Source organism: Peromyscus eremicus, chromosome 3 (assembly GCF_949786415.1).
Source record: "Peromyscus eremicus chromosome 3, PerEre_H2_v1, whole genome shotgun sequence".
Classification (NCBI taxonomy): domain Eukaryota; kingdom Metazoa; phylum Chordata; class Mammalia; order Rodentia; family Cricetidae; genus Peromyscus; species Peromyscus eremicus.
This window is the reverse complement of record NC_081418.1, coordinates 34,167,886-34,191,254: the sequence shown is the minus strand read 5'-3', so window position 1 is coordinate 34,191,254 and position 23,369 is coordinate 34,167,886. Positions and strand designations below refer to the sequence as shown.

Genomic DNA, 23,369 nt, shown 5'->3' with positions numbered 1-23,369 from the left:
AGCTGAAGGGACTATGTGCTTCATCCTGCTTATCACGCTCCAACATTCGAGAATCCACTTGAAAATACACCTGCCCAGCAGACACTCTTTGTGTGGTTGTGTAACTCTGGCAGATGAGAAGCTAAGGGGCTGGAGAGATGGCTCAGGGGTTAAGGGGACTTGTAGAGGTTTGTGATTTGATTCCTGGCATTTGCACAGTGGCTTAGAACCCTCTGTAACTCCAGTTCCAGATAATCTCATGCTCTCTTCTGTCCTCCATGAGCACCAGGAACTCATGTGGTATGCATACAATACATACATGCAGGGAGAACTTTCATATACATAAAGTAAAATAAATAAATCTAAAAACTTTTGAAAAGAGGGAAGGTAAAAGATCCTCTCTGAACACAGAAACACAGATGATTACCAGTTAGACGTTTATTGAAAATACACTACAATTGTTTCTAACATCTAGTATTATTTCAATGGTGAAGAGGAAAATGCCAGACTAACTCAAGTCAGAGAGAGGGTTTTTACATTGACACTTACAGTGAGTTACAAAAAGCTAGCATTAGCTGTAATACTGTTGTGGAAGATGCAATGAGTTAAAATTTGATGGAGCAGCTGCATCAATTGCTAATATTTTATACCATCAAAAATAACTGAACATCTAAAAACAGTGTTCGTATATAGATGCATGTATGCAAACTATTTCACTTTTAAGTTAATTTGGTACCGTTGTTCAAAAGAATCGATTTCTAGATGTGTATGTTGTTTATGTCAAATGATAGTCATACTTAAATATAATTTAATACAGTTAAATATAAATTCATGTTTATGTTCTTATAAAAATAGATATAAAAATAGAGTATTTAAAGAAGGTGGATATTCATTCTAAATAATTGATGGGTCAATAGAACAAAATAATTTCTTTTATATGGCAATGAACTTGAGGTATTTGTACACTTAATGATCTTAGCTACATGCTGAGTTAGGCCTCTCAGCTTCTTCTTCTCACCCCCAAATCATCCTTTAAAACTCACCATGGCAGTGAGATATTATCTCACAACAGGGAGTTTGTATAATAAGGCAATTTACTATTCTGTATTTAAAAAGACAGAAGTGAAAGTTTTCAATGCTAGAATTAGGTATGCTTCCTACTTATGCCACAATTTTCATAAAAATATTTGTATGCCTACTCTAATTTGAATTAAACACATTTGTTCAAATAAAAATACAGATACTAGTCACATAGTACTATTTGTGGATACATAGAAAATTCTTTATGCTTGTACATTTGAGATTCTGCAATCCTTTGCAAAAATATCTGAAATGTAACCGTTGTCTTAATGAGATACATCTGTAGGGGCAAGTAAAAGCTTCTTCAGCAGTAGCATTCATAAACAAAACAAAGTAACACTTGGGGAGCTTTATTTTGTTCTGCAGTTTAAAATTATGTATATCGTCAATTTAGACTGCGTTTGGCATCCGAGCTCACAGTTTGGGGTGGAGGGATGTTTGTGGAACTCACAGGAGTGCGGAGTTGAATACAGCATCACTTCTTATCACTTGCAGAGTATCTCTTTGAATTCCTCTGTAGAGCATCACTCCTGTTCTTTCCCTTCCATTATGAACTTTTGAAAGTGTAAGAAGAAATGTTTTTCATAAGCATTAGATCCGCAAAGCTCAAACCACCGTAAATACCCTGTTTTCTCCTAGTAAAGAACTTAAGTGTCATCCCTCCTTCCAGGTGGAATGTAATGGCCTCTTCATCACTTGTAGTGTGCCGATGGAGACCACAGCACAGAAACGGCATTACTCTAGCCTCACATTGTTACATTTCTGTATTTTTGTTTATCATTGCAATGCAATATCTGGTCCACATGGCCGTAGTTTGTGATCACATTTCAAATGATCTCCTCATAGCTCTGTCCTTCGGTCTGAAGCCAACGGATGGATGCCCAGGATCACTTTTGACTGTTCAGTTGTAAAAAACACATGTCATTGCTCTCTTGTAAGCCGTGTGCTCTGGTGAGTACGCAACCATTGCAAAGTATGTGTGAGGCACGTTTGGTTGTCAGACCATTGTCCAGGTGAATGGCTTATCTCTAATTCTGAACTCAGCTCTCCGTCAGGGAGCCTGCGCAGACCTCTGACTCGCACACATCCTGCTGAGCAGGATTTCAGAACAAACCTGATTTATTGGACCTCTGACATGATATGGTGAATGAACATTTGGGACAGAATTTTGTCGCTGTACGTTGTTTTGACTGCTGAAGTATTTCCCCACAATGTGGTTCTCAGGTCTTTTCATCTTGATAACATGGTGCTCTCTGGATAACTTTGATTTCACTACCTGCAAATAGAGAAGAAGAATTAGGGGTGCAAAACCATAGCCATTTGAACTCCACATAGACCGACGTAACCGACTCTCATGCTTGCACTGCTTTGTCGCCACACAGATGCTGCCTAAAGGGCTCAGACACGATTTACATAAACAAGAACCAGTATAACCTGTTTCAAAAAAGACCAAAGCAGAAGTTAGAAGTCTTGTCACTTTTCACACCTTGAGTTTTCTGTTCCCAGTGAGACTGTGGAACTGTTCTATGTGATGCCTCTACCAGATCCTCTCTCTGTCTCTCTCTCTCTGTCTCTCTCTCTCTCTCTCTCTCTCTCTCTCTCTCTCTCTCTCTCTCTCTCTGTGCGCAAGCAAGCACATGTGTATTTGGACCAGAAGCAGTTGCATATGGTTTGGCATTATCTCTCTACAGTAGAGCAGACAATGTTGTAAGTTTCCATATCATTGATTCAAACTTGGTACTTTAAGTCTGTCACGGAACAAAATGGCAACTCACATTATTTTCAGAGAAAATAAAAGTACTTTTCCACTCCTTAACCAAAAGATGATAGTGTTATAGTTAGAAGTTGCATTTCTTTGGACAGTTAGTAAATCATGGAACCTACAAAAATAGCCTATGCTTTAAGCTTCATATATTTCTGTATGCACATATGCTTTTATTTTAAACATTATTTTGAATAGATTCTATTCATGAAGCCTAAAGAGCTTACGATCAAAAGTTTCCTCACCATCTCCTGTCCTACCTCAGCCACTCAGTTCTCTCTCTACGTATCACCATTTTTGTGTGACTTGTGGCTACTTTGTAAACATCCACTCATACATACATGAGACATATTTATGGTTTATATCTACATTTTACAAAACATGTCCTTGTGGAGGCCTAAATCATTATCTTCTACTTCCGAGCAAACAGAACTCAGGGTTTCAGAACTGAAGGTTTGGGGAAGTAAAGTAGGGACCAAGAAAGAAACTGGGAAGGGGATAAGGTCTCTGGGAAGTTGGACAAGAGAAAGGAAAAAAAATTCTAGTGATGATGTTTTGAAGCTCTTCACAAATAGTGAAGTAAGAACTTCACCATGTTCATCATGCAGGCCTAGTACATTGTTTTTCTGTAAGTCCTGGGGACACAGGGAAGTACTCTCTGATGATAACTGGAAGTATGCTATGTCGCACAGATTTTTCTATTCTTTTAGGGGTAATATAATAATTAAGCCACGTATCATTTGATCCCATGTAAGAAAACAAATGCAATGGAAACAGTTCCTGAAAACAAAACAGAATATTTTGGGGGAAAACCCCATATATTTAGGGAATGAATATTGTAGTTACACACTTTAAGTAAACACAAACTATTTTAGAAGTATTATTGAGAGGAAACTTTGTAAAGATCTGTATCAAAATGTTAACAGAGAGACTTTCTGTGTAAGGGTTCCATGTGGGTTTAATGTATTCTATTAACTTTTCATCTTGACTTTGTAAAAAAACATAATCAATGTGCATGATTGTAAGACAATGAAATAAAGGAAGATGTTAGAATTTGAGGGAAAAAGGTATCAGTAATGTATTTCAAAACCAGTAGCCCTTGCTAAACCCTAGGGTGTGAATTGCTTTCTATGAGAATCGCCATCGTGAGAAGTTGGCTTTTTTTCTATTAGGCCCTTAGATCAGATGACTCTTAGGAAGGGCAGTGAAAACATCCAGTTGTGACAAAGAATCCCTGTGGATTGTGATTTAGCTTGCCATTAAGCCTGGGCTGACATTCTAGGTCTCACGAGTGATGTTCCTTCCATAGAAGATTCCTTCCACCCCCAGGGGGTTATGTCAGCACTCAAGGATGGTAGGTCTTCGAAGGCACCGGTACTTCCCTGAAGAGCTTCTGTATTTTGGAGAGGAGTGTCCTCAAGTAACATTAGTGAACAACATTCTAGAAGTTTATATAAGGAAACATTTAAGCATAAATATGACATGCAACCTGGAAATAATCTCATTTCAGTGTTGTGCAGCCAAAATAAAGGCAGTTTTTAAATATGATTTTATCTTAAGTTTGGCTCCTGCAAGTGCCATGATGGTCTATGTGCTCATTAAAAGCAAAATGGAAACGAGTCTATCATAATACACAAGGCTATAGTGCTTTAGACATTATTTTAATACTTGAGGCTGATGTGTTGCTAATCTTAAGTAGATGTGCAGATAGGATATCCAAAAATACGTACTTCGGTATGTCTGAGATAAACAGATTTTTACCTAAAGGTAGCATCACTGTTTTGCCTGTCTCAATGGGAAACTTGATAATTTACTTCTGATTTTAGAGAGCTAAAATTAATCTTGGAGAAAGGGAGATGAGATGACAGGTTCTCCCAGCAGTTTCGGAAGGCCAGGCTAATTAACACTCGTGAATTACCAATGTTTCTGTCAGATGTCGTTTGAAATGGACTCCTGAATGGCCGTGTCAGTGATTGGGCCAACCACACTTGGTTCACTTTGTTTTGACTTTGAAAACTATTTTGGGGTAATAATAAAAGATTAGGTTTACGAACTCCTTTTTTGTAAAATCGCTATTGATTTGATACTGAATCCTGAATGCAGACAAATAAAGAGAATTATTTAAGTTTTGATTTACATATATATGTACACACACATATATCTGCAAAAATTCCTTCAAAATTGCTACTGCAAATTAAATCCATTAAAATACTCTGTAGTAGTATGTGCTACACTACTAGCAGTACAATTTGCTTCGGGACAGAAAAACACTTCAACGTTATGAAATATTTCATTACAGGAAATTACCAAAGCTTTATGTGGAAATATATAATCGTTTACTCTGAAAACCCAAATGAGTCTACTAAAAATGATCAAATATTCTAAACCTGATGCTTTAAAATGATAAAGCTTTTCCATAGTCTATCAATAATTAAGAAAATATATTAAAAACATCTCTTGCAATACCAAATAACTAAGTTCAACAACGATCTACCGGCTCCATTACAAAGTCAATGAGACACAAATGACTCATGGACAAATGAAGAGGTAAACCACGTTAGGGCTTCACAGTTGATTAAAGTGTACTGTGAAATTGGGGGATGCATGTCAAATTCCAAAATTCATGTTAAGAATCAATATAGGGCCAGGCGGTGGTGGCCCCCACCTTTAATTCCAGCCCCGGGAGGCAGAGGCAGGCGGATCTCTGTGAGTTTGAGGCCAGCCTGAGTTCCGAGATAGCCAAGGCTACACAGAGAAACCCTGTCCCAAAAAACAAAACAGACAAAGATTCAATGTAGGAAAATAACCATGATCATTTGAGAACAAAAAGTGCTGGTGGTTGTGGGGTGGGCTTTCTATATGAGCTGTCTGTCTTTCCATCAGTATGATCATGTCTGGCCTCAGAATTCATCATGACTTAATCCATTCCTCAAAATGAAAACCTTTGGGAGGAGGTTTGTTTCTTTCATTTTCTCACAGTCCTCTTCACTGTGTGTGTGTGTGTGTGTGTGTGTGTGTGTGTGTGTGTGTGTGTAGGGGGGTGGTAGACTGTGCAGAAACAGAACAACAGAAATGGTGGTGATCCTCATCTTTCCACAGCCTTATTATTTGTGATGTGGGGTACATGCATGTGTGTGTGTGTGTGTGTGTGTGTGTGTGTGTGTGTGTGTGTGCTAGTGCATGTGGGTGTATGCATATATGTGCGTGCATGAGTGTGTGTGTCTGTTCTTAAAATTGAACCCAGGGCCTGGTACATGCTAAGCACTCAGAGCCATTGAACCACAACCACAGCCAAGGCTCACTCACTGTCTAAGGCCCAGGTACAGCTGTGTTCTCTGAATCCCACAGTGTCCTTCAGAAACATGACTCTTCAGTCCAGTTTTCCTCTGCTCCTCACAGATACACGCCAGCCAGGGATATCTTCCCCTAATGTCTCTGTAACCCAATGTCTAGGGAACAGTTCCACTCCCGTCCTCATCCTGATTGTCCACAGTATATTTATACATCAGATTTGATAAGCATTCATCTTGAACCAGGGTCTACCAGGAGCAGGAGGAAAATATGGATTGAATAAGAGTGTGCTTTTATAGTGAGCCCCAGGTTTGTGCTGAGGGCTTCTGTTATACAGCCTATGTAACCTACTGATGGGTAGACATTCTGGCCAGGCTGTGTGAGTTACCAGGGCTACAAAGACTTGTGGGGAAAAAAAAAAAACCATAGCTGTGCTTTCTACTTGACCATAGATATAGCTTATCACAACTCATGGATGAAGGGTAAAGCTGTCTGACTGAGTTCCATGGTCTGCAAACAAACTATAAGCAAATGTTGAAGAAAAAGCCCTGTTTTACCAAATGGCCCAGCTCGTTGGTGCTTGGGCTTTGGAAGCCCAGTGGCCGTCAGTACAGAAAGGACATAATAAATCTGCAGAGAACTGTACAGATGTGTGCCTGAAGACATGTGTCTGGCAGAGCAACAGGAAGAAGTGAGCAAGACCAGTGCCTGGGGAGCTGCAGGGTGTGTGTTTCCATCAACAAGGTGGTAGTCTGTGCTGGAATAACCCAGTAATCCTTGAGCTCCCTGGAGTGGCTTGTCCCAAGTATGCATAAAGTCACACTGTCATACTTCCAGGAGTTGAGGTGCATCACGAGCAGGTGGAAGCAGATTGGGATCTGCGGGGTAACATACTGAACTGAATACATTCATAGGTCTTGCTTGCCCATTTTCAGAGGTCAGAGGTCTGGATGCAGAGTGTTTGGGACACACTCTGGCATTAATCACATGCTCAATGTTTGCTAAACTGCCAAGTATATTTAACATTGTTTTATTATGTTTATGCCTACATTAAAGTAGAAAATTTCTTTATGGGGAGCAACCTTCAATGCTATAATTCTTTCTGTAACTTGATTGTAAAGTTTGGGTGGAGGGACCTGTGAGATGGCTCAGTGGGTAAAGGAGCTTGCCACCAAGCCTGACATTCTAAGTTCAATTCCCTAGGACCCACAGAATGGAAGGAGACCACTGACTTCTGCATGTTTTCTCTGATTGACACACATTTGCACATGCACATACACAAATATGCATAAAATAAACAAAGATATAATAAAGGCCATCGAATCATAAATATAGGTTAATAGCTAAATAAATGCAACATTCAATAATGTGATGGAAAGAGCAATGCTTATTCTGCAGATTAAAAAGCATTTTATACATTCTCTTTATTCCCTAAAATTTTTATGTAGAAATAAAGAAATTCTAAATTGTGCCAAGTGCTATATAAATCTAGTAATATTGTGTTGAAAGCCCAACGCTTTTAAATAAATAGGATTAAAATCAATATTGCAAGTTTAAAATGGAACTATGGGCCAGGCATGGTGGTGTATGCTTTTAATCTCAGGACTCAAGAGACAGAGGTAGGTGGATTTCTGAGTTCGAGACCAGCCTGGTCTACAAAGGGAGTTCTAGGACAGCCAGAGCTACACAGAGAAACCCTGTCTAAAAAACAAAAACAAAAAACAAAAAACCAGACAACCAACCAACCAACCAAGAGCTATGTACCACATTGCAAATGTCCATAATGACAGGCAAGGGTTTTAGTTTTACTGTGTATACTTATTTTAAACTCTTAGAGTGAACAAAAATTCACATAATCCTTTTGCAATGAAAAAGCAAAAGAGAAACAAAACAAGGTAATATTTCATATATAAATTCTTTTTTTATTTTATGCTATAGTCTTTTTTCTTTCATTTTTCTTCATTAAAAAATTTTCTACTCACTCCACATACTATCCACAGATCCCTCCTCCCACCCTTCAGCCCTCTTTCCCAAGCCACCCCGCATCCCCAAATCCCCCCAAATCTAGGTCTCCCCTGGGGAGTCAGCAGAGCACAGCATGCTTCTTAGTGACTCTCCCCTCCATGTAAGACCCATCTTTCAATATTCAGAGTTCTCTGCGCTAGAAAACACATGAAGGAATTCAGATATGGTCCCTACCCTCAAGAGGACTATATAAAGACACATGTCTAAGATACTTGAAGTAGGAACAAGAATGAAGTGACTTCAAAGACATTGTCTGGGACCAGATCTACAAGGTCAGGCATCATGTTGTTTCCATGTAATGAATAGTTCACAAGTACATTAAGGAGACCAGTGCTAATTTATGGTAGGCCTGAGAATCTGTTTCCATGCCCATTAGTTCTTTGAACTTACTCATAAAAATCAGCATCCAGCCTTCAAACTGCTACCTGTCTCCAGGTGTCAAAATATCATCTTATTTTAGCTTCAATCTCTAACGTGGAGAAAAAGTAATTTAGGCACATTTTTAAGGGTGGGAAACGTTATGCCAAAGAAGATGTTTGATACCTGTATAGTCAAAAGTTCCTTTCCTTTGATCTCGTGTGGAAACAATCCAAGTTGGGATCCTCCCAAAAGTCAGAGGACCATTTGGGATTGCTAAAATCCAACTGATGTGTCAAGTGTAGTGTGGCTTTGAAGAGGGCAGCTAGTGGCACAAATGTTAGGTTACTTCTGAGCAATGACAATAAACCAACAAACAGTGTATGTGAGTGGTTAGAAAACATAAATGAAATCAGGACAAAGGGTCCAGATGAACTGGCACACAGATCACCTCTGCCAGGGACTAATACTAAGCTACACATCCAAACACTGCTCTATGCTTGGCTACAGAGGACAGTATGCATGCCTACTAGCAAGGAAAGGACCCACTACATGTGGTTAATAATAATAGAGTTAATGGCATATGCATATATGACTTGGCAAATGTTTGCAGTATTTAATTAGGAGTATTGAATAACACATCTCTCACCACCTTTAATCCAAAGTGAGTCCTTTTACCTTTTTATTTTCCCTACTTTCTAAATTTCGTGCTGGGAACTACATTTCAAATTAAGAAGAAATAGAGGACAACTGATCTTCGTAAAACGTGACAGCCTATTAACATGATAGCACTGTTCAATATAATAAAGTCTTACCATTTAGCACATCTTACAATAAAGATTTATTGCAGCAAAGATCTAGGTTAGAATATGGTAGTCATGGTAATGGACTTCCAACCTTATTTTCAAGTAAAAATTAGTCTTTCAATAATAATTGATATGTCAATCTGCTAACTGCAGTACTTAGAATAATTTGAGAGTGGAAACCCACGTGATGGGCATATAAAACCTCGACAGGCGATCAGGTACCCGATGTCTGACTCAGTGCAGGGAGAATGAAAGTTTTGTCCTTTGTAGCCCCCCAGAAGTAACTTTCACTTTTCAGTAGATTTTTTTTTTTAAAAATATGGTGAGATATCTCTCAGTTTGCAATGGCAGGTCTTCTTTTATTTTTATGTAAGTAAAAATGTGGGCGTAGAGATAATTTAGAATGTGTAGAAATGCCACATTTATTTTATTCAGGGGGGAGTGTGAACTCAGTCAGCGACTGCCACAAATTAATGCATTTGATTTTCCCACATTTGAAGAAATTGCAGGGGTCAGCAATGGATCCGGAATGCCATGGATGAGGCCTGCCTAGGGAAAAACCACCTTCGTGATCGTAGTATATCCCCTGCTCAGTAAGGATGTGAAATGCCACATTTCAACTTGGTTAGTTTTGACCTATGACTTTTGTTAAGACTTCCCAAACAAATGGAAACTTATTCTAAGTCACACCATAAAACTAGCATTGCAACTTTAACTATTAAGCAATTTCAACACTCAAAATTAATTTCACATAAACATTCATCAGAATGAATGTCTTGCTATGGCAATTAATAGCTACGAACTGAAATAACTTTGAGTTTTCCAAAATTCAAAGCCGGTACAGAAAGGGCAGGCTTGCTGAACTGGAAATGTGTCAGGCAGATATGCGACAAGCAAATACCTTTTCTAAAACTGATCTCGGCCTGAATAACCTCCAAGGGACTTTTGATGTGGTTCCAGGCTCAGAGAACAAAATAGGAAACAATTTCCATGGTGTAAGTGTTCCAGAACTGCCCTGGACAGGATCAGAGGGCTGATCTGACTGCAAACTTGAATGATGATCGTGGATAAGGTCTGAAGAGCAGCGAGATGACCGATTCCTAAGGCTAGATAACATGTGATTGACCACAGGAAATATGCTGTCATCTTAGATGTGTGTACTGTTGAAGTCCTGTGTATTGAGAGTCACTCTGCATGCTAGCTAGTCTCAAAATCATGACTCGATGGAAAAGAAGCCCAAGAATCCATAGACATGGGATCAGACTAAAGCAACAGGAAACAGCCAGAAGCTGGTATTTCTACTTTTTAATTACATTTCAGAACATCACACACTTTTGTCAAATAACAAGGAATGCTCTCCTTTCACTTGCTCCCCAAATATTTAATTATGGCACATTCAAAAAATCTATCGCTTCAAGGGAGTCCAAGTTTTGAATGAGACAAAGATGCTGAGGATCAGGGCACAAGATTAAATTTTTGAAGGGTTGAGTTTTGTTGTGTTGGAGGCTTTCCGGATTTCCAGTGAGCACACTGTTGCTGTCTCCCTCCTCCATAACACTCCTTTCTCTGAGCGCTGAGCCCATAGCTCAGCGGTTCTCACCCTTCCTAACGCTGCTACCCTTTAACACACTTCCTCATGTCGTGGTTTCTTGGCTACTTCAAAACTGTAACTTTGCTATTATTATGAATCATAATGTAAATGTCTGATATTTCCAATGACCTTAGGTGACCCATTGAAAGGATGATTTGACCTCCAAAAGAGTTGAGACCCACAGGTTGAGAACCACAGCCCTAGGTCCTCAGCTTTGACTCTAGGAGTAACTTGTGCTTTAAAGTGAGCAGTTTGATTATACATGGGGTTACAGATTGTTGTCTTGCTCTCCCATGGAGCTTCCCAGTGATTCCCTGTCCTTAACTCAAACATTCCCTTAGTCCGATTGACTGTAAGCTGAGTCTCCACTGTACTCTAGTTATACACATCTCTTGGAAGTCAACTCTTATGTGTTTGCTTCAGCTCTCTCTCTCTCTCTCTCTCTCTCTCTCTCTCTCTCTCTCTCTCTCTCTCTTTCTCTCACTTAAAAAATTATATGTAAGGATAAGGCATCAAGAAAAGAAAGAATAAGGCATCAACCTGGGAACGGCATCTCAGGCCGATACTTCCAGTATATGGGATGCTGATACTAAAGGATCTCTTAGTGATCCCAGTTTGGAGTATATAATGAGGTCTAGAAAACCCTGGGCCACAGGGACTTTCAAAAACAAACAAAGCAAGAAGCAAAACAAAACAAAGACATGAAACTGTCTCTCAGAGATACTTTGTGTAACCAATGTTTTTTACTGCTCGGATGCCCGTTAGGGATTTGCTCTAACAGCACTGGTCTTTTTAAGGGACCACATTTCTCATCAGGAGACATCTGCAGTCTTGTTTTGATTGCTGTACTCCAGGAGGTCTGAGAGCAGGTTTAAGAGCTCTGTTGGCCAGGTATCAATTTTACCTTTATCTTTCCAGTCTCGAGACTAAATTGTTCTTTACTACATCCTTGCTTGCGGTTCCAACTCTGCAGTTCACTTGTAAGATACAGTAAGCATGGGTATAGGCTCTTAACTCATGAACCTGGAGAAAGGACTCAGTGGCTGACAGGTTTGGCATCACTATCTGGCTGTAGTAACTTAGACAGTCATGGGTTCCCACTGGTACCTCTCTCACCTAGGCATCTGAAGTTGTAGTTTCCATTACCTGCTAAGTCACATTTTATGAGATGAGTTCTTTGGGGTGAGGTAGATAGCTTTATGTTTTTAGAACCCAGTGAAAGAGGAGACACATTTGTGTATCTCCCACCATGCCTGTTGTTTAGACCTATTCGCTATGCCTGCTTTTCCACCATCAATAGTGTGATGTGAATAGCTATTCTTAAAGTGGAGCAGACAGGAGAACAAGGTTGTAAGAAAAAAAAATCAGGGCTTGCTGAAGTTGGGGGGTGGTCACCATTTCTTCGACATCTGGTCTCTGTACCATTCCCAGGGCTACCAACAATGCTGTGCTGGGGCAGAGCATTGGGAGGTTCATGGCATCTGTGGGTCATAGGAGCCCAGGGATGAATTTGCCACTTGCAATGGGAGGTAAATAGTGGCTACTGGTTACAATGACTGCCCTTTGGACGTGACTTGTTGACTCTTCAGAGGACGACAATGCTTAAGAAATAAGGAATAAGGATGCTTTAGTTCTCCCATTGAGCAGATATGAAGGATAGTCTAAGAAGTACCATCACTGAAAAAGTGATCAAACTTTTAAACTCATGTATTATATATACTAAATATGTAAATGAACATGTGAAATAAAAGGAAAAAAGTTCTGTCATGTTCAAAAGACTTTGGAAAAAACTGTATTAAACTAATATAGACATTAACTAATTATTAATTGTTGAGACAACATCTTACTTTCTGTCATCTTTCTATGTTGCTCAAGCTGCTTTCAAATTCCTATACTCAATCGTCCCCCTGCCTCAGCTTTCACAGTGCTGGGATGAAAGGCATACACCACCATTCTCAGCTCAAGTTCTACTTTATTTATTGTAATGGCTTTGAGATCACTTGGTATACTAATATTATTTAAGAATCCATAAAGTAGCCTCCCTCTGGATACGGAAGATGATTGTTTGGCTTGAACTGTTTGGGGAACACCCAGGTAGGGGGATTGGGATCCACCCCTGGTGCATGGGCAGGCTTTTGGGAATCCAGTGCCTGTGGTGTGGCGCCTTGCACAGCCTTGGTGCAGTGGGAAGGGGCTTGGACCTGCCTAGGCTCAGTGTGCCGGACTCTGCTGACTCCCCATGGGAGACCTTGATTTGGGGGATGTGGGGATGTGGGGTGGCTTGGGAGGAAGGGCTGGGAGATGGGAGGAGGGAAGAGGGAGGAGGGAGGGGGTGGGATCTGTGGGTGGTATGTAGAATGAGTAGAAAATTTCTTAATAAAAAAATAAAAAAAAATTTTAGATAAAAAGTTAAAAAAAATCCATAAAGAAGAGGTATAGTATTTTTCAAATATAGATCCTGTCCTCACCAAGACAGAGCATAAAACAGTATGGGCAATGCTACTCCAGGCAGTTCAGAATCTTAATTAGATTCTTTAAAGTTGGCATTGAACTTCTAGATATTATGATCTACCACATGCGGCATGAAGTGCCGAGGGGTCAGCTTTCCTAGCCATACTAATGTTCTTGGTTCTGGCATTGCAAATATGGGATGGATAGTTACCTCACTGAGAGGCATAATACCAGTTCAACAAAGAGTAATGACACTCTTTGTTTATCTTCCATTTAATTATCCTTCTTAAGAGAAAGGCTCGGATTTCATTGGTAGAACCAACCCTTCAAGATAGAGTACTATCTTTTTTTAATTGGAAATTAATACAATACATTCTGACTGTTTTTTCCTCCCCTATCTCCTCCAAGATCCTCCCCACCTATCTGACCCCACATCTTCTTTCTCTCTCTTTTTAGAAAAGAGGCAATAAAATGAAAACAAATAATAATGCTGATAATAATAAAAACAGCAACAAAGCATAAGAAACACACACAGGCACAGCACACACATACAATCTGTAAAGACAAAAACTGGAAACCATAATATACAAGCACCAGTAAGATTTTAAAGATGTCCAAAGAAAGGAATATATGACAAAAAAAAAATCTACAAAACCACCAATGAGTTTGTTTTGTATTGGCTATCAACCACCAGGCATGGGGCCTACCCTTAAGTGTGGTTAATATACCCAGGAGATGCCATTGGAGAAAATTGAATTTTCTTTTGCAAGTGGTTGTCAATTGGTGATAGGTTCTGGGTTAGGGATGGGGGCTTGTGTTCACTTCCTTTCTCAGCACTAGGACTCCATCTGGCTTAGACATGTGCATGCTGCCACAGTCTCTGTGGGTTCATATGTGTGTCGGTTCTGTTGTGTCTGGGATACACTATTTCCTTGATGTCACCCCCTTTGGCTCTTATAATCTTTCCACCTCCTCTTTTGCATAGCTCCTTAAGCCCTGACGGGAGGGGTTTGATGAAGACATCCCATTTAGGACAGAGTGTTCCAAAGTTAGAATACTATTTTTAATACAGCATTTTATATCCAATCATTTTAGAAAAGCCTGAGGTCTCTCATGGCTAATGAATCCATCCTCACCAGGTACTGACCGCTAATCTGAAACACTGTCACCAGGTACGGACCCCTTTCTAATCTAATTTGCTTGTAGAAAATGTGAGAATCCTCTTGCAGGTAATGGAATGAGTCCTGGTCATTTTATACAGAAGGAACTACCAGTAATCAGTTTTCTAAATAGAGGGTGGGGTGGTACGGGAATGGGAAAGAAGTGTCCTAGCACTTGAAACTAGAAGCCATGTAATGAAAACATCAAGATAACCCATCGCAAATAAAGGAGAAGGAAGAAGAGACACACACCTCCCCCACCTCGCATCAGTGACTTTGACCCCTTGCCCAGGTTAGTGGATGGAAGCATTGCTCCATCAGCCTCAGTCTTAGCTGTATTTTAACTCGATTATTTCTCTTGAGTGAACAAACATGATGAAGGCTTTTCCTTTTCTCTTCTAAATCCAACAACCCCCTTTTTATTAGATAAAAGACCTTGTGAAGTACTTTTCCCCCCATTGGGCATATCTTTACAATTGCTAGTCCCCCATTCCTGCCACCAGTATCTTATTATACATTCAGTGTCAGTAGGACCTTCTTGCTACCAAAACAATGAGGATTTCAAAGTCCTTATCTGAAATGAAGTGTCTACTGCATTTGACACTGTTGGTTCTGTCTTGAGAATTTTTCACTCTGGCTTTCCAGGGGACTGAACCTAGAACTATACAAATCATACCGCAGTTCTGCTTCTAACAATTCATGCTCTAAATTTACATGATCATGTTTCCCCAAGCTTTTCCTGATCTATTTTTATGGCTTCAACTATTGCCTAGTTACTGGTGACTCCCAACCCTACCTCCAGTCTCAACCTGCCCCTTGATCTTCATACCTGTGTATCCAACTGCCCGCTCAGAACACCACCTGGATGTCCTGCAGGCATCTCAAGTGCAACATGTTGAAAACTGAACTCATCATCTTCTCCCTAAGCGGATACCTTTTCAGTTATTCTTTGTCTCACTTGCTGTCTCAGCTCGCTAATCAGTCGTGCAAGTTAGGAATCCTCTTTGATTCTTCCCACTCCTTCATTCCACAGATAAAACCTACAGATTAATTTCCTTAAATAGAGCTTGAGTTTGTCCACTTCTGTCTTACGACTGTTGCCTCTGCCCTCTTTGTTGTAGGCCTTTACCATCTCCCCTGTGACTTCTGGAAAAATTAACTTATGCTCTTGGCTTAGTTCTCTCCACATTTGGTTGTATGTCCTAACTTTTAAAAATAGGTGTATTTATCACCAGTGTTTGCCTGCACATGTATATTTGCAACACATGGGTGCAATTTTCTTGTCAAAGAGGGCATCAGATACCCTGGCATTGGGGTTGCAGACACTTGTAAACTATCATGTGCGTCCTGAGAACCACACCCTAGTTCTCTGCAAGAACAGCAAATACTGTAGCAACAATTCTCAGGTCTTGGGTTCTAACTTTTTCAGACAAAATGCTACCACCTCGTTCTTCCCTGTAAGAGTTTCAGTGCCACCTACAGGATCAAATGCTAAGCTTTCACCATGATTCAGTCCTTGACTATTTCTTTCCAGTCCCCCCTTTTTAGTGATGCTCTAAAATATCTAGCAATATCCAGAATTGCTCATGGTTCCATGAGAACAGTATGTCAGTTCAGAGTTACTCAATTTTCCATGGAATCAGAAGGGCCTACATCCCTGGACCTAGAGCCAGTTTTCCTACACAATGCAACTGAGCAGGGTTTTTTTCTTTTCTTTCTTTCTTTCTTTCTTTCTTTCTTTCTTTCTTTCTTTCTTTCTTTCTTTCTTTTTTAAAGAGGAGACTCACTCAATCCTTAGACCATGTCCTGTACCTCTTTTTTGGTGTAACCACTATGGCCTCTGCATATCTCTAAATATCTCTAATATGCTACTCTATATATTGTATCATGTGGGTTTTTATAACTTACATTTAAGTAATATGTTGAGGCCAGGGAACAAATGTGCCTTATTTATTTTTACTTTCTACTGTTTAGCTCAAGAAGTGGACTCACTAAACAAATGCTGGATGATTGCATCAAAGAATAAACAAGACTGATGTATTTGGAACAGGATGCCGGGCAAAGGCTTGGAAAAGTATTCGTATGTAAACAGGACTAGGTAACTGACTCGTTTGGGTTGTTAGCTGGTAAGGAAGGATAAGCAAAACAAACTTCAGACTATAAGTGACAGGACAGGGCATACTAGTGAGAACAAAGGTTAAAGGGGATTTAAGTCTTGCCTTGGGGACATATGGCTTTAGAGATTCCTTTTGGAGCCCTGTAATGCATTCTCCAGCCTATTTCCCAATTGTAGGGAAGTTCTTAGAGTACTTTAAAAATTTTCTGAGAAAATTGTCATAGTCATAGTAATTTATTACAAATACCCATGCTTTGACAAGATATCCCTAAAGGTGCAGTAGTGGCACTCATATCTAGGTGGTAACCAACACCTGTCTGATTGGACTTAAGGCCCACTTAACAGGAAGGAAATCATGTATGTTATTGGAAAGCTACCCAATTATCCAGGGATAGTGAAGTCATGGATCTTAGAGGAGAACCTATCATATCTACTTTAATAAACCAGCACAATTCCTAATACTTGCCCTTGTACTCACAGATAAGTGTAACTCTCATCCCTCATCAAAGAAGCTTCTCTTTGCAACAGATGGAAAGATTCTCTTTCTCATTACAGAAAGCCACAATGGTCAAAATGCAGAGAACAACGAATCATGGGGCACTCAGCTCAAATGGATACATCTACAGCACAATCCCATACTTAAGGCTTAGGGAAGATTATAGAAGAGGGGCCAGAGGACCAGGAAGCCAACTATGTGATTGTGTCTCTATGATATGACAGGGAACATGCACCTCAACAGCATGGTTGCTTAACCAGACCTAGATGATGACAATACCACCAATACACATGCTAAAGTTGGGGGAGAAAAATCTCACAGGACTCCATCCCTAGACAAAGAACTATAGGGAACTAATGACCATGGAGAGAGGGAGAATTAGTCTTCCCCAGGGATGAGCCCCTAATTGTTCTTCTAATAACAAGTGGTCAGCCCTGGAATCATCTATATACAAATAACACTAAACTCAACAGGTTGCATTTATACATTTATGCATTTGTGTATACATGACAATCCTAATTGGGGATGAGGAAGCTGTGAATTTGGAAGTGAGCAAGGGGGGACGTAGGAAGGAGAAAGGTTGGAAAGAGGAGAGGGATGAGGAAATGATGTAATTATGTCTAATTTTTAAAAATTGCAAAAAGCAAAACCATGCTAATAGGTAAATTCTCAGATTTTCTGTATCAGTTATGTATTCATTTTATTTGTTATTTTTCTCCTCAAAAGTCATTACTTCAGTTATAGACTGATGAATTTAAGAAATGTGTGTGTGTGTGTGTGTGTGTGTGTGTGTGTGTGTGTGTGTGTGTTGCTGAGGATTGAAGCTAGGGCCTCACGTACACTAGGCAAGTGCTAAGGGTCCTATCGCTGAGCTACATCTTCAGTCCAAAGGTATTTTGTTTTCAGTCCTTGTTGTGTTTAGACTCTAAACTTTTGGAATGTGACGGTGTAAGAGAAAAACATTATTTCTAAGCTCCATCATGTTATTTATTTGATTTGGTCAAATAATAAGGTGTGTAGTATTAAGAGTAAAGAATCATGGAAAAACCATCCCTCACAGAGAGCTGAAATGCCTTCCTCTTTTCTTTCCATGTCTGCATACCAAGGCAACCTGTTAGGTCTGAATGCCAGATGCTCTCTGTCGCCTGAGTCAACAGTTACAGTCACATTTGCAAGACATTAACGCTATTACATAAGGCCTGCACAACTGATTAGGCTAATTAATAACCACCCAGCAATTGTGGGTTTATCCTTTCTGTAACTAGATTTGGGCTGATATTTCCAAATAGTTTCCAAGTCTCTGCTTCTTCACAGTAAATGTTTGTCACACAATGAAAGGCACCCTCAGAAACCTCTGTTGGGCAAGAGCTCCTGGGATCCTGTTCGTTATCCTGAATAAACATTGGGAAAATAAGATTCCATTCCCACTCATAAAAAGGAACACTTTCTTTGCTAATCACTGAGGACTTTTTAGTCAAGATAGAGTCATACCATTTGGAGACAGCTTATAGATTCTCGGTGATAGCCTAATATCTTTCGGTGCCTGGGCAGACAAAAGAGGCTTCCAAGACTTCCAGTTTCACCTGTGACAAGTAGAGGCCACAGAAGCAGGTTTGTTGTGTCTGCAGTAGAATCCTGACCACAGAGCAATGGGATGTTAAGGTCTCACCGAAATGATTATACCGACTCCTTGAAAGTATTCTTGAGTGTGTGTGGAGACAGTTTTTGAGTACAAGAGGATAAAATTCCTGTACCAAAACTCTTGAGGTTCTAATACTACTGTTTCTTGTTTTTGCTATTATTTTAAGGTGAACTTGTTTTTGGCCAGTCTCATAAAACGAATATGAAGCAAAAAATGAGAGTCAACAGAATTTTTAACATTTCATTATGTGACACCTTAGAAAGATTATAAAATGTCAGTGTCATCATGAGAGACGGCCTGAGTGAGACACAAGTGCTTCAAACTGCCCATAAAGAGTGATCATGTTCACAATCAATGAATGAGTTTGGAGACCCTGTGCACAGGGGTAAATTGAGAAAGACGACCTCATCAACCCCATACTCTATTTGCAAAGGCAAATGCTCCTGGAAGACAATTTTATTGAAATCATGAGAGATTGAGCATGGATTTCAGCACTCAGGAATCAGCTGACATCATCTGTGGGAGATGCACATGGTTTGCCCTCAAGACAGGAAGAAAGCCGATAGAAAACAATCTGTGTATGATCACTGTAGGAAAACTATAACCTCATAAGTGAAATATTTTAGCTACCCTGCTTAAATCTTTTTTTTTTTTCAAATTAAAGATAGCTTTTGCTGGAGGAAGTAATTCTAAATCAGTGTTCTACTGCTGGTGGTTCAAAGAATCTTTTTTTGTGTGTGTGGTTTTCAAATTCCAGGACTATTAGTATAAACTGACTGACATTGTGACAGCAGATACATGTAATACAATCATGTGGGAAGGACATCCTCTGGTTTTAATTGGAGCTGGGCTCGAAGTCTTTGGAGGACATTTCCTTTTTAGTCTTTCAGAGCACTAATACTGAAAAAGAAAAACACACATCCTTCCTCCAGTGTACTAGTTAAAGACACATTATAGAAACATAAATAAGTAAACACTTTCCAAAAGAAGTTAAAAAATGCATGCTGGTTTTTAAAGTGCCAATTTTCTGTGAGTTTGGTGACAATTGGCTTGCTTTTGTGACCCACCATGATCCTAGGATGGTTCATTGTTTTTTGTTTTTGTTTTTCTCTCCCAAACTGCCCGGGTTTGTATTTCTAAGCATTTAGTTTTTATAAACAGGACAAGTACTCTAGGGGTGGTATATTTCCTTATGGAAGTAATTAGTAGACACACAGCATACTATAACTTAAAATCTTTTATGCAGCAACATGGCCAAGTTTCAAGTTGTTTGTTCAAAACTTCGATGTTTCCCACCATGGTTGCTGGCTCTCACTTCTCTGAGATTTAGTGTCACTGGTCACATAAAAAGATGATGTGGCTGGGTGGGGGTGGTGCATGCCTTTAATCCCGCACTTGGGAGGCAGAGGCAGGCAGATTTCTGTGAGTTTGAGGCCAGCCTGGTCTATAGAGCAAGTTCTAGAACAGCCAGGGATATGCAGAGAAACCCTGTCTTGAACTCCCCCACCACCAAAAAAAAAAAAAAAAAAGAAAAGAAAATAAAGAAAGAAGGAAGGAAGGAAGGAAGGAGAGAAGGAAGGAAAGAAAGAAAAGTGATGTGCATCTGTCAGCAGAGCGTAGAGAACAGGCACTGTCTTGATGGCTTTGGGGTAGCTTTGAGGATCTGGGGACCAAGAGGGAATGAAGCCAGTTAAATAAATAAACAGGATCAGAAATAAACTGTAGCTGCCATCTCACTCGTCAACTGACTAAATGTATTCTGGGTTGTAAGGGGAAACCAACCAAGAAAGAACAAGTGGAGTGAATTAAGATCTGATGAGAAGGTAAACTGGGGTACCCTTCATCTGAGGGTCAGCAGAGTCTCCTGACGTCTGCATCAACCCACACAAGGGTTGACAAGGGAGCTCATATTCTAATTGTGGTATGTCTGTTTCTTCTGAACTGAAGCGTTCCCTTCTAGAGGCAGGTGGGAGACTCGCCTAACTCAAGCAGCTAAGAAACTACGAGACTCAAGAAGCCCAGAAAGCTCCTGGATTCTCAGGTACCATCCCAGAGGTTATATTAAGCAGTGACAGCTGCAGGCGAGAGAAGACTATGGCAGAGCTGCCTGAGGGTTGAGGAGGGGACTCTGGGGATGCCGCTTCTGTGGTTTATCACCCGTGTTGGGGTGGGCTTTTCAGTGATGTAGATACCTTCGAACCATACGTTCCTGTGACTAACCTTCCCCGATGTTTCTGAAGGCAGTCTTAATAAACTCACTGGGGTTTCTGGTGGAAGGAACCTATGAAATCTGTTGGAGAAAGCAGCCCTCTTCAGACTTCCACATCTTCCTGCCTTCATCCACCCAAGATCCTGGGTTTTCCACGTCTGAACACTAACTTCTAGCACTTCATTTTACAAAGCTTATGGTCATAAAGCTTTTGACATACATTTTTTTTCTTTTGGCATGTTTTTTCTCATGCAAAACAACACAGACAATACGTTAAAGGTATAAGAACAAACAAACAAAACTAAACCCAGCAACCCCAAACTACAAAACTCTGAAAGCCATTACAAATACCTCATGGAAATGACATCCACAATTGCCCTGCAGAAATTCTTTGTGTCGTCCCATTGTGATGGTGAATGTGTCTACTACTTCATAGCCATATTTTTTGGCAGCTTCCAGAATGCTCAGATTTTCTTTATGTAGGTTTTGTACTTCACTCTGTATTACCAAGCAAGAGACATTAAGTTTTGATTAACAAATAATTATTTTATGATTTAGTAACTCAAACAGACATTATGGAAATGTCATCTTCTTTTACCAAGATTGGTTGTATTGAGAGATGAATTTCACATCAATTTTAAAAATAAAAATGTGCCTTAATTTTTTCAAAACATCAGCATAACTGCTTATGTATAAACAACACAACAATAAATGAATGTCTTCCTTACCTAAAAACAATTAAATTTATTGATCATAAATGTATTTAAAATTCTCAAATTGAAAACTGATGTTTTATATACCACTAGGTAGACCTCCATCTACTTGGATTCTCACTTAATTAAGCCACTTGAATATTAGCTGGCACCTGAGTTTTGCTTAGCCTCTTGCTAAGGGACAGAATGGAAGGGTACATATTGTGTGGCCTGTGCTTGTAAAACAACACTCTAATTGGAGAAATGGGCATATCCACGGTAAGTCCTTTACTAGGAGAAATGCACCAGGAGGATTAACTGTTGGGAGAAATGGAGCAAGAGAACCATGACACAGAATTCCAGAATAGTTTTCAGTGAGATTTGCTACTTGGACGTGGAGGAGGATGCTTTGGGGGAAGCAGCAAAATTGGGCAAAGGGTCCAGCTGTTGCCTCTCCGGATCACATCCCTCCCACCTTCCCTGCTGTGTGGCTGGCAATGACTGAATCTGGCTCAGTTCTAGTTCAGGTTCACTCTGTCAGGGAGGGACAGCATCATCAGTTACTCTAGCTCCATGGAATGATTACGTTTCTTTTCTTTTTTTTTTTTTAATTAATTAATTTATTTATTATGTATACAGTGTTCTGCCTGCATGCCAGAAGAGGGTGCTAGATCTCATTACAGGTGGTTGTGAGCCACCGTGTGGTTGCTGGGAATTGAACTCAGGACCTCTGGAAGAATAGCTAGTGTTCTTAACCACTGAGCTGTCTCTCCAGCCCCCTGGTTAAGTTTCTTAAAAGAAGTGGTACACATCGTATTTTTTTCTGCTGCCTCTGCTGGGCTTGCATGCTTATTTTAATCTAGCACTTAAAGAAGAGTGCTTTCTTTAAGATAAAGTCAGTGACTAGAGACACCTCTTAAAGAGGCAGCCCCAGAGGAAATGACACTTACGTTAGTACTTGATGGGCCTTAGGAATTTACCAAAGTGAGGAGGTGTGGGAGAATATGATCCTTGAAGGGGAAGCGTTGATCTAACGGCCTAGGAGTCACTGAGAGCATGGCAAGCTTGGTGTGTGTGTGTGTGTGTGTGTGTGTGTGTGTGTGTGCGTGTGTGTGTGTGTACAGCCCTCCCTGTCCTCATGTACATGTATATCTATGCTCTGGTGAGAAGGGGTGGTTCCACAAAGGAGGCCAAAGGCCCATCTTGAACAGCTGTGAGAGAATAGGATAGGAGTTCAGAACGATGTATTGTCTTCACTGGCTCTGGGCCCTTTCTCCTTTCTGCTTTTTGCCTCCCTCCTTCCCACCTTTTGTCTCCACTCTGCTTGTGAAGACTGATGGGATATCCCACAGCTCTGGGGGCAGGAGGCATCTTAACACAGGGTCTACAATAGAGCAAGTGCAGAAGACCAGTGGTTGGGAGCTAACAACCTAAATGTAAGTGAGGGTCACAAGTACCAGCTGCTGTGAAGAACACTATGAACAGAAATACTGTGGTGCTTCTGGAGTCTCAGGAATGAATTGCAGCCCTGACTCGAAGCCTTTGAGTAACACTAAAATGGTTCCAGCTCCTAACTCACAGAAAAAAAAAAAAAAACTATAAAAAATCCTCCCCCTCCTAATCCCCAGTTGTCCTAAATCCTTCTGTTCCCTAGAAGTTAATGTCCCAATTTATTTTGTTACCCAAACCCAAGGTAGCTTCACTTTGGTGAA

The 23,369-nt window shown here is 40.1% G+C and overlaps 1 protein-coding gene across 1 annotated transcript in view; it reads right to left on the bottom strand.

Moving 5' to 3' along the window:
• Window positions 1-402: 402 nt before the first annotated feature.
• Cped1 (cadherin like and PC-esterase domain containing 1) overlaps window positions 403-23,369 on the bottom strand; it is a 273,880-nt gene continuing 250,913 nt past the window's right edge. The window contains exons 21-22 of the mRNA XM_059257422.1: window positions 21,317-21,463; window positions 403-2,335 (exon numbers count right to left, since the gene is read on the bottom strand). Coding sequence (XP_059113405.1) covers window positions 2,111-2,335; window positions 21,317-21,463 — 372 coding nt within the window. The 3' untranslated portion in view covers window positions 403-2,110. The remainder of the gene's footprint in view (window positions 2,336-21,316; window positions 21,464-23,369) is intronic.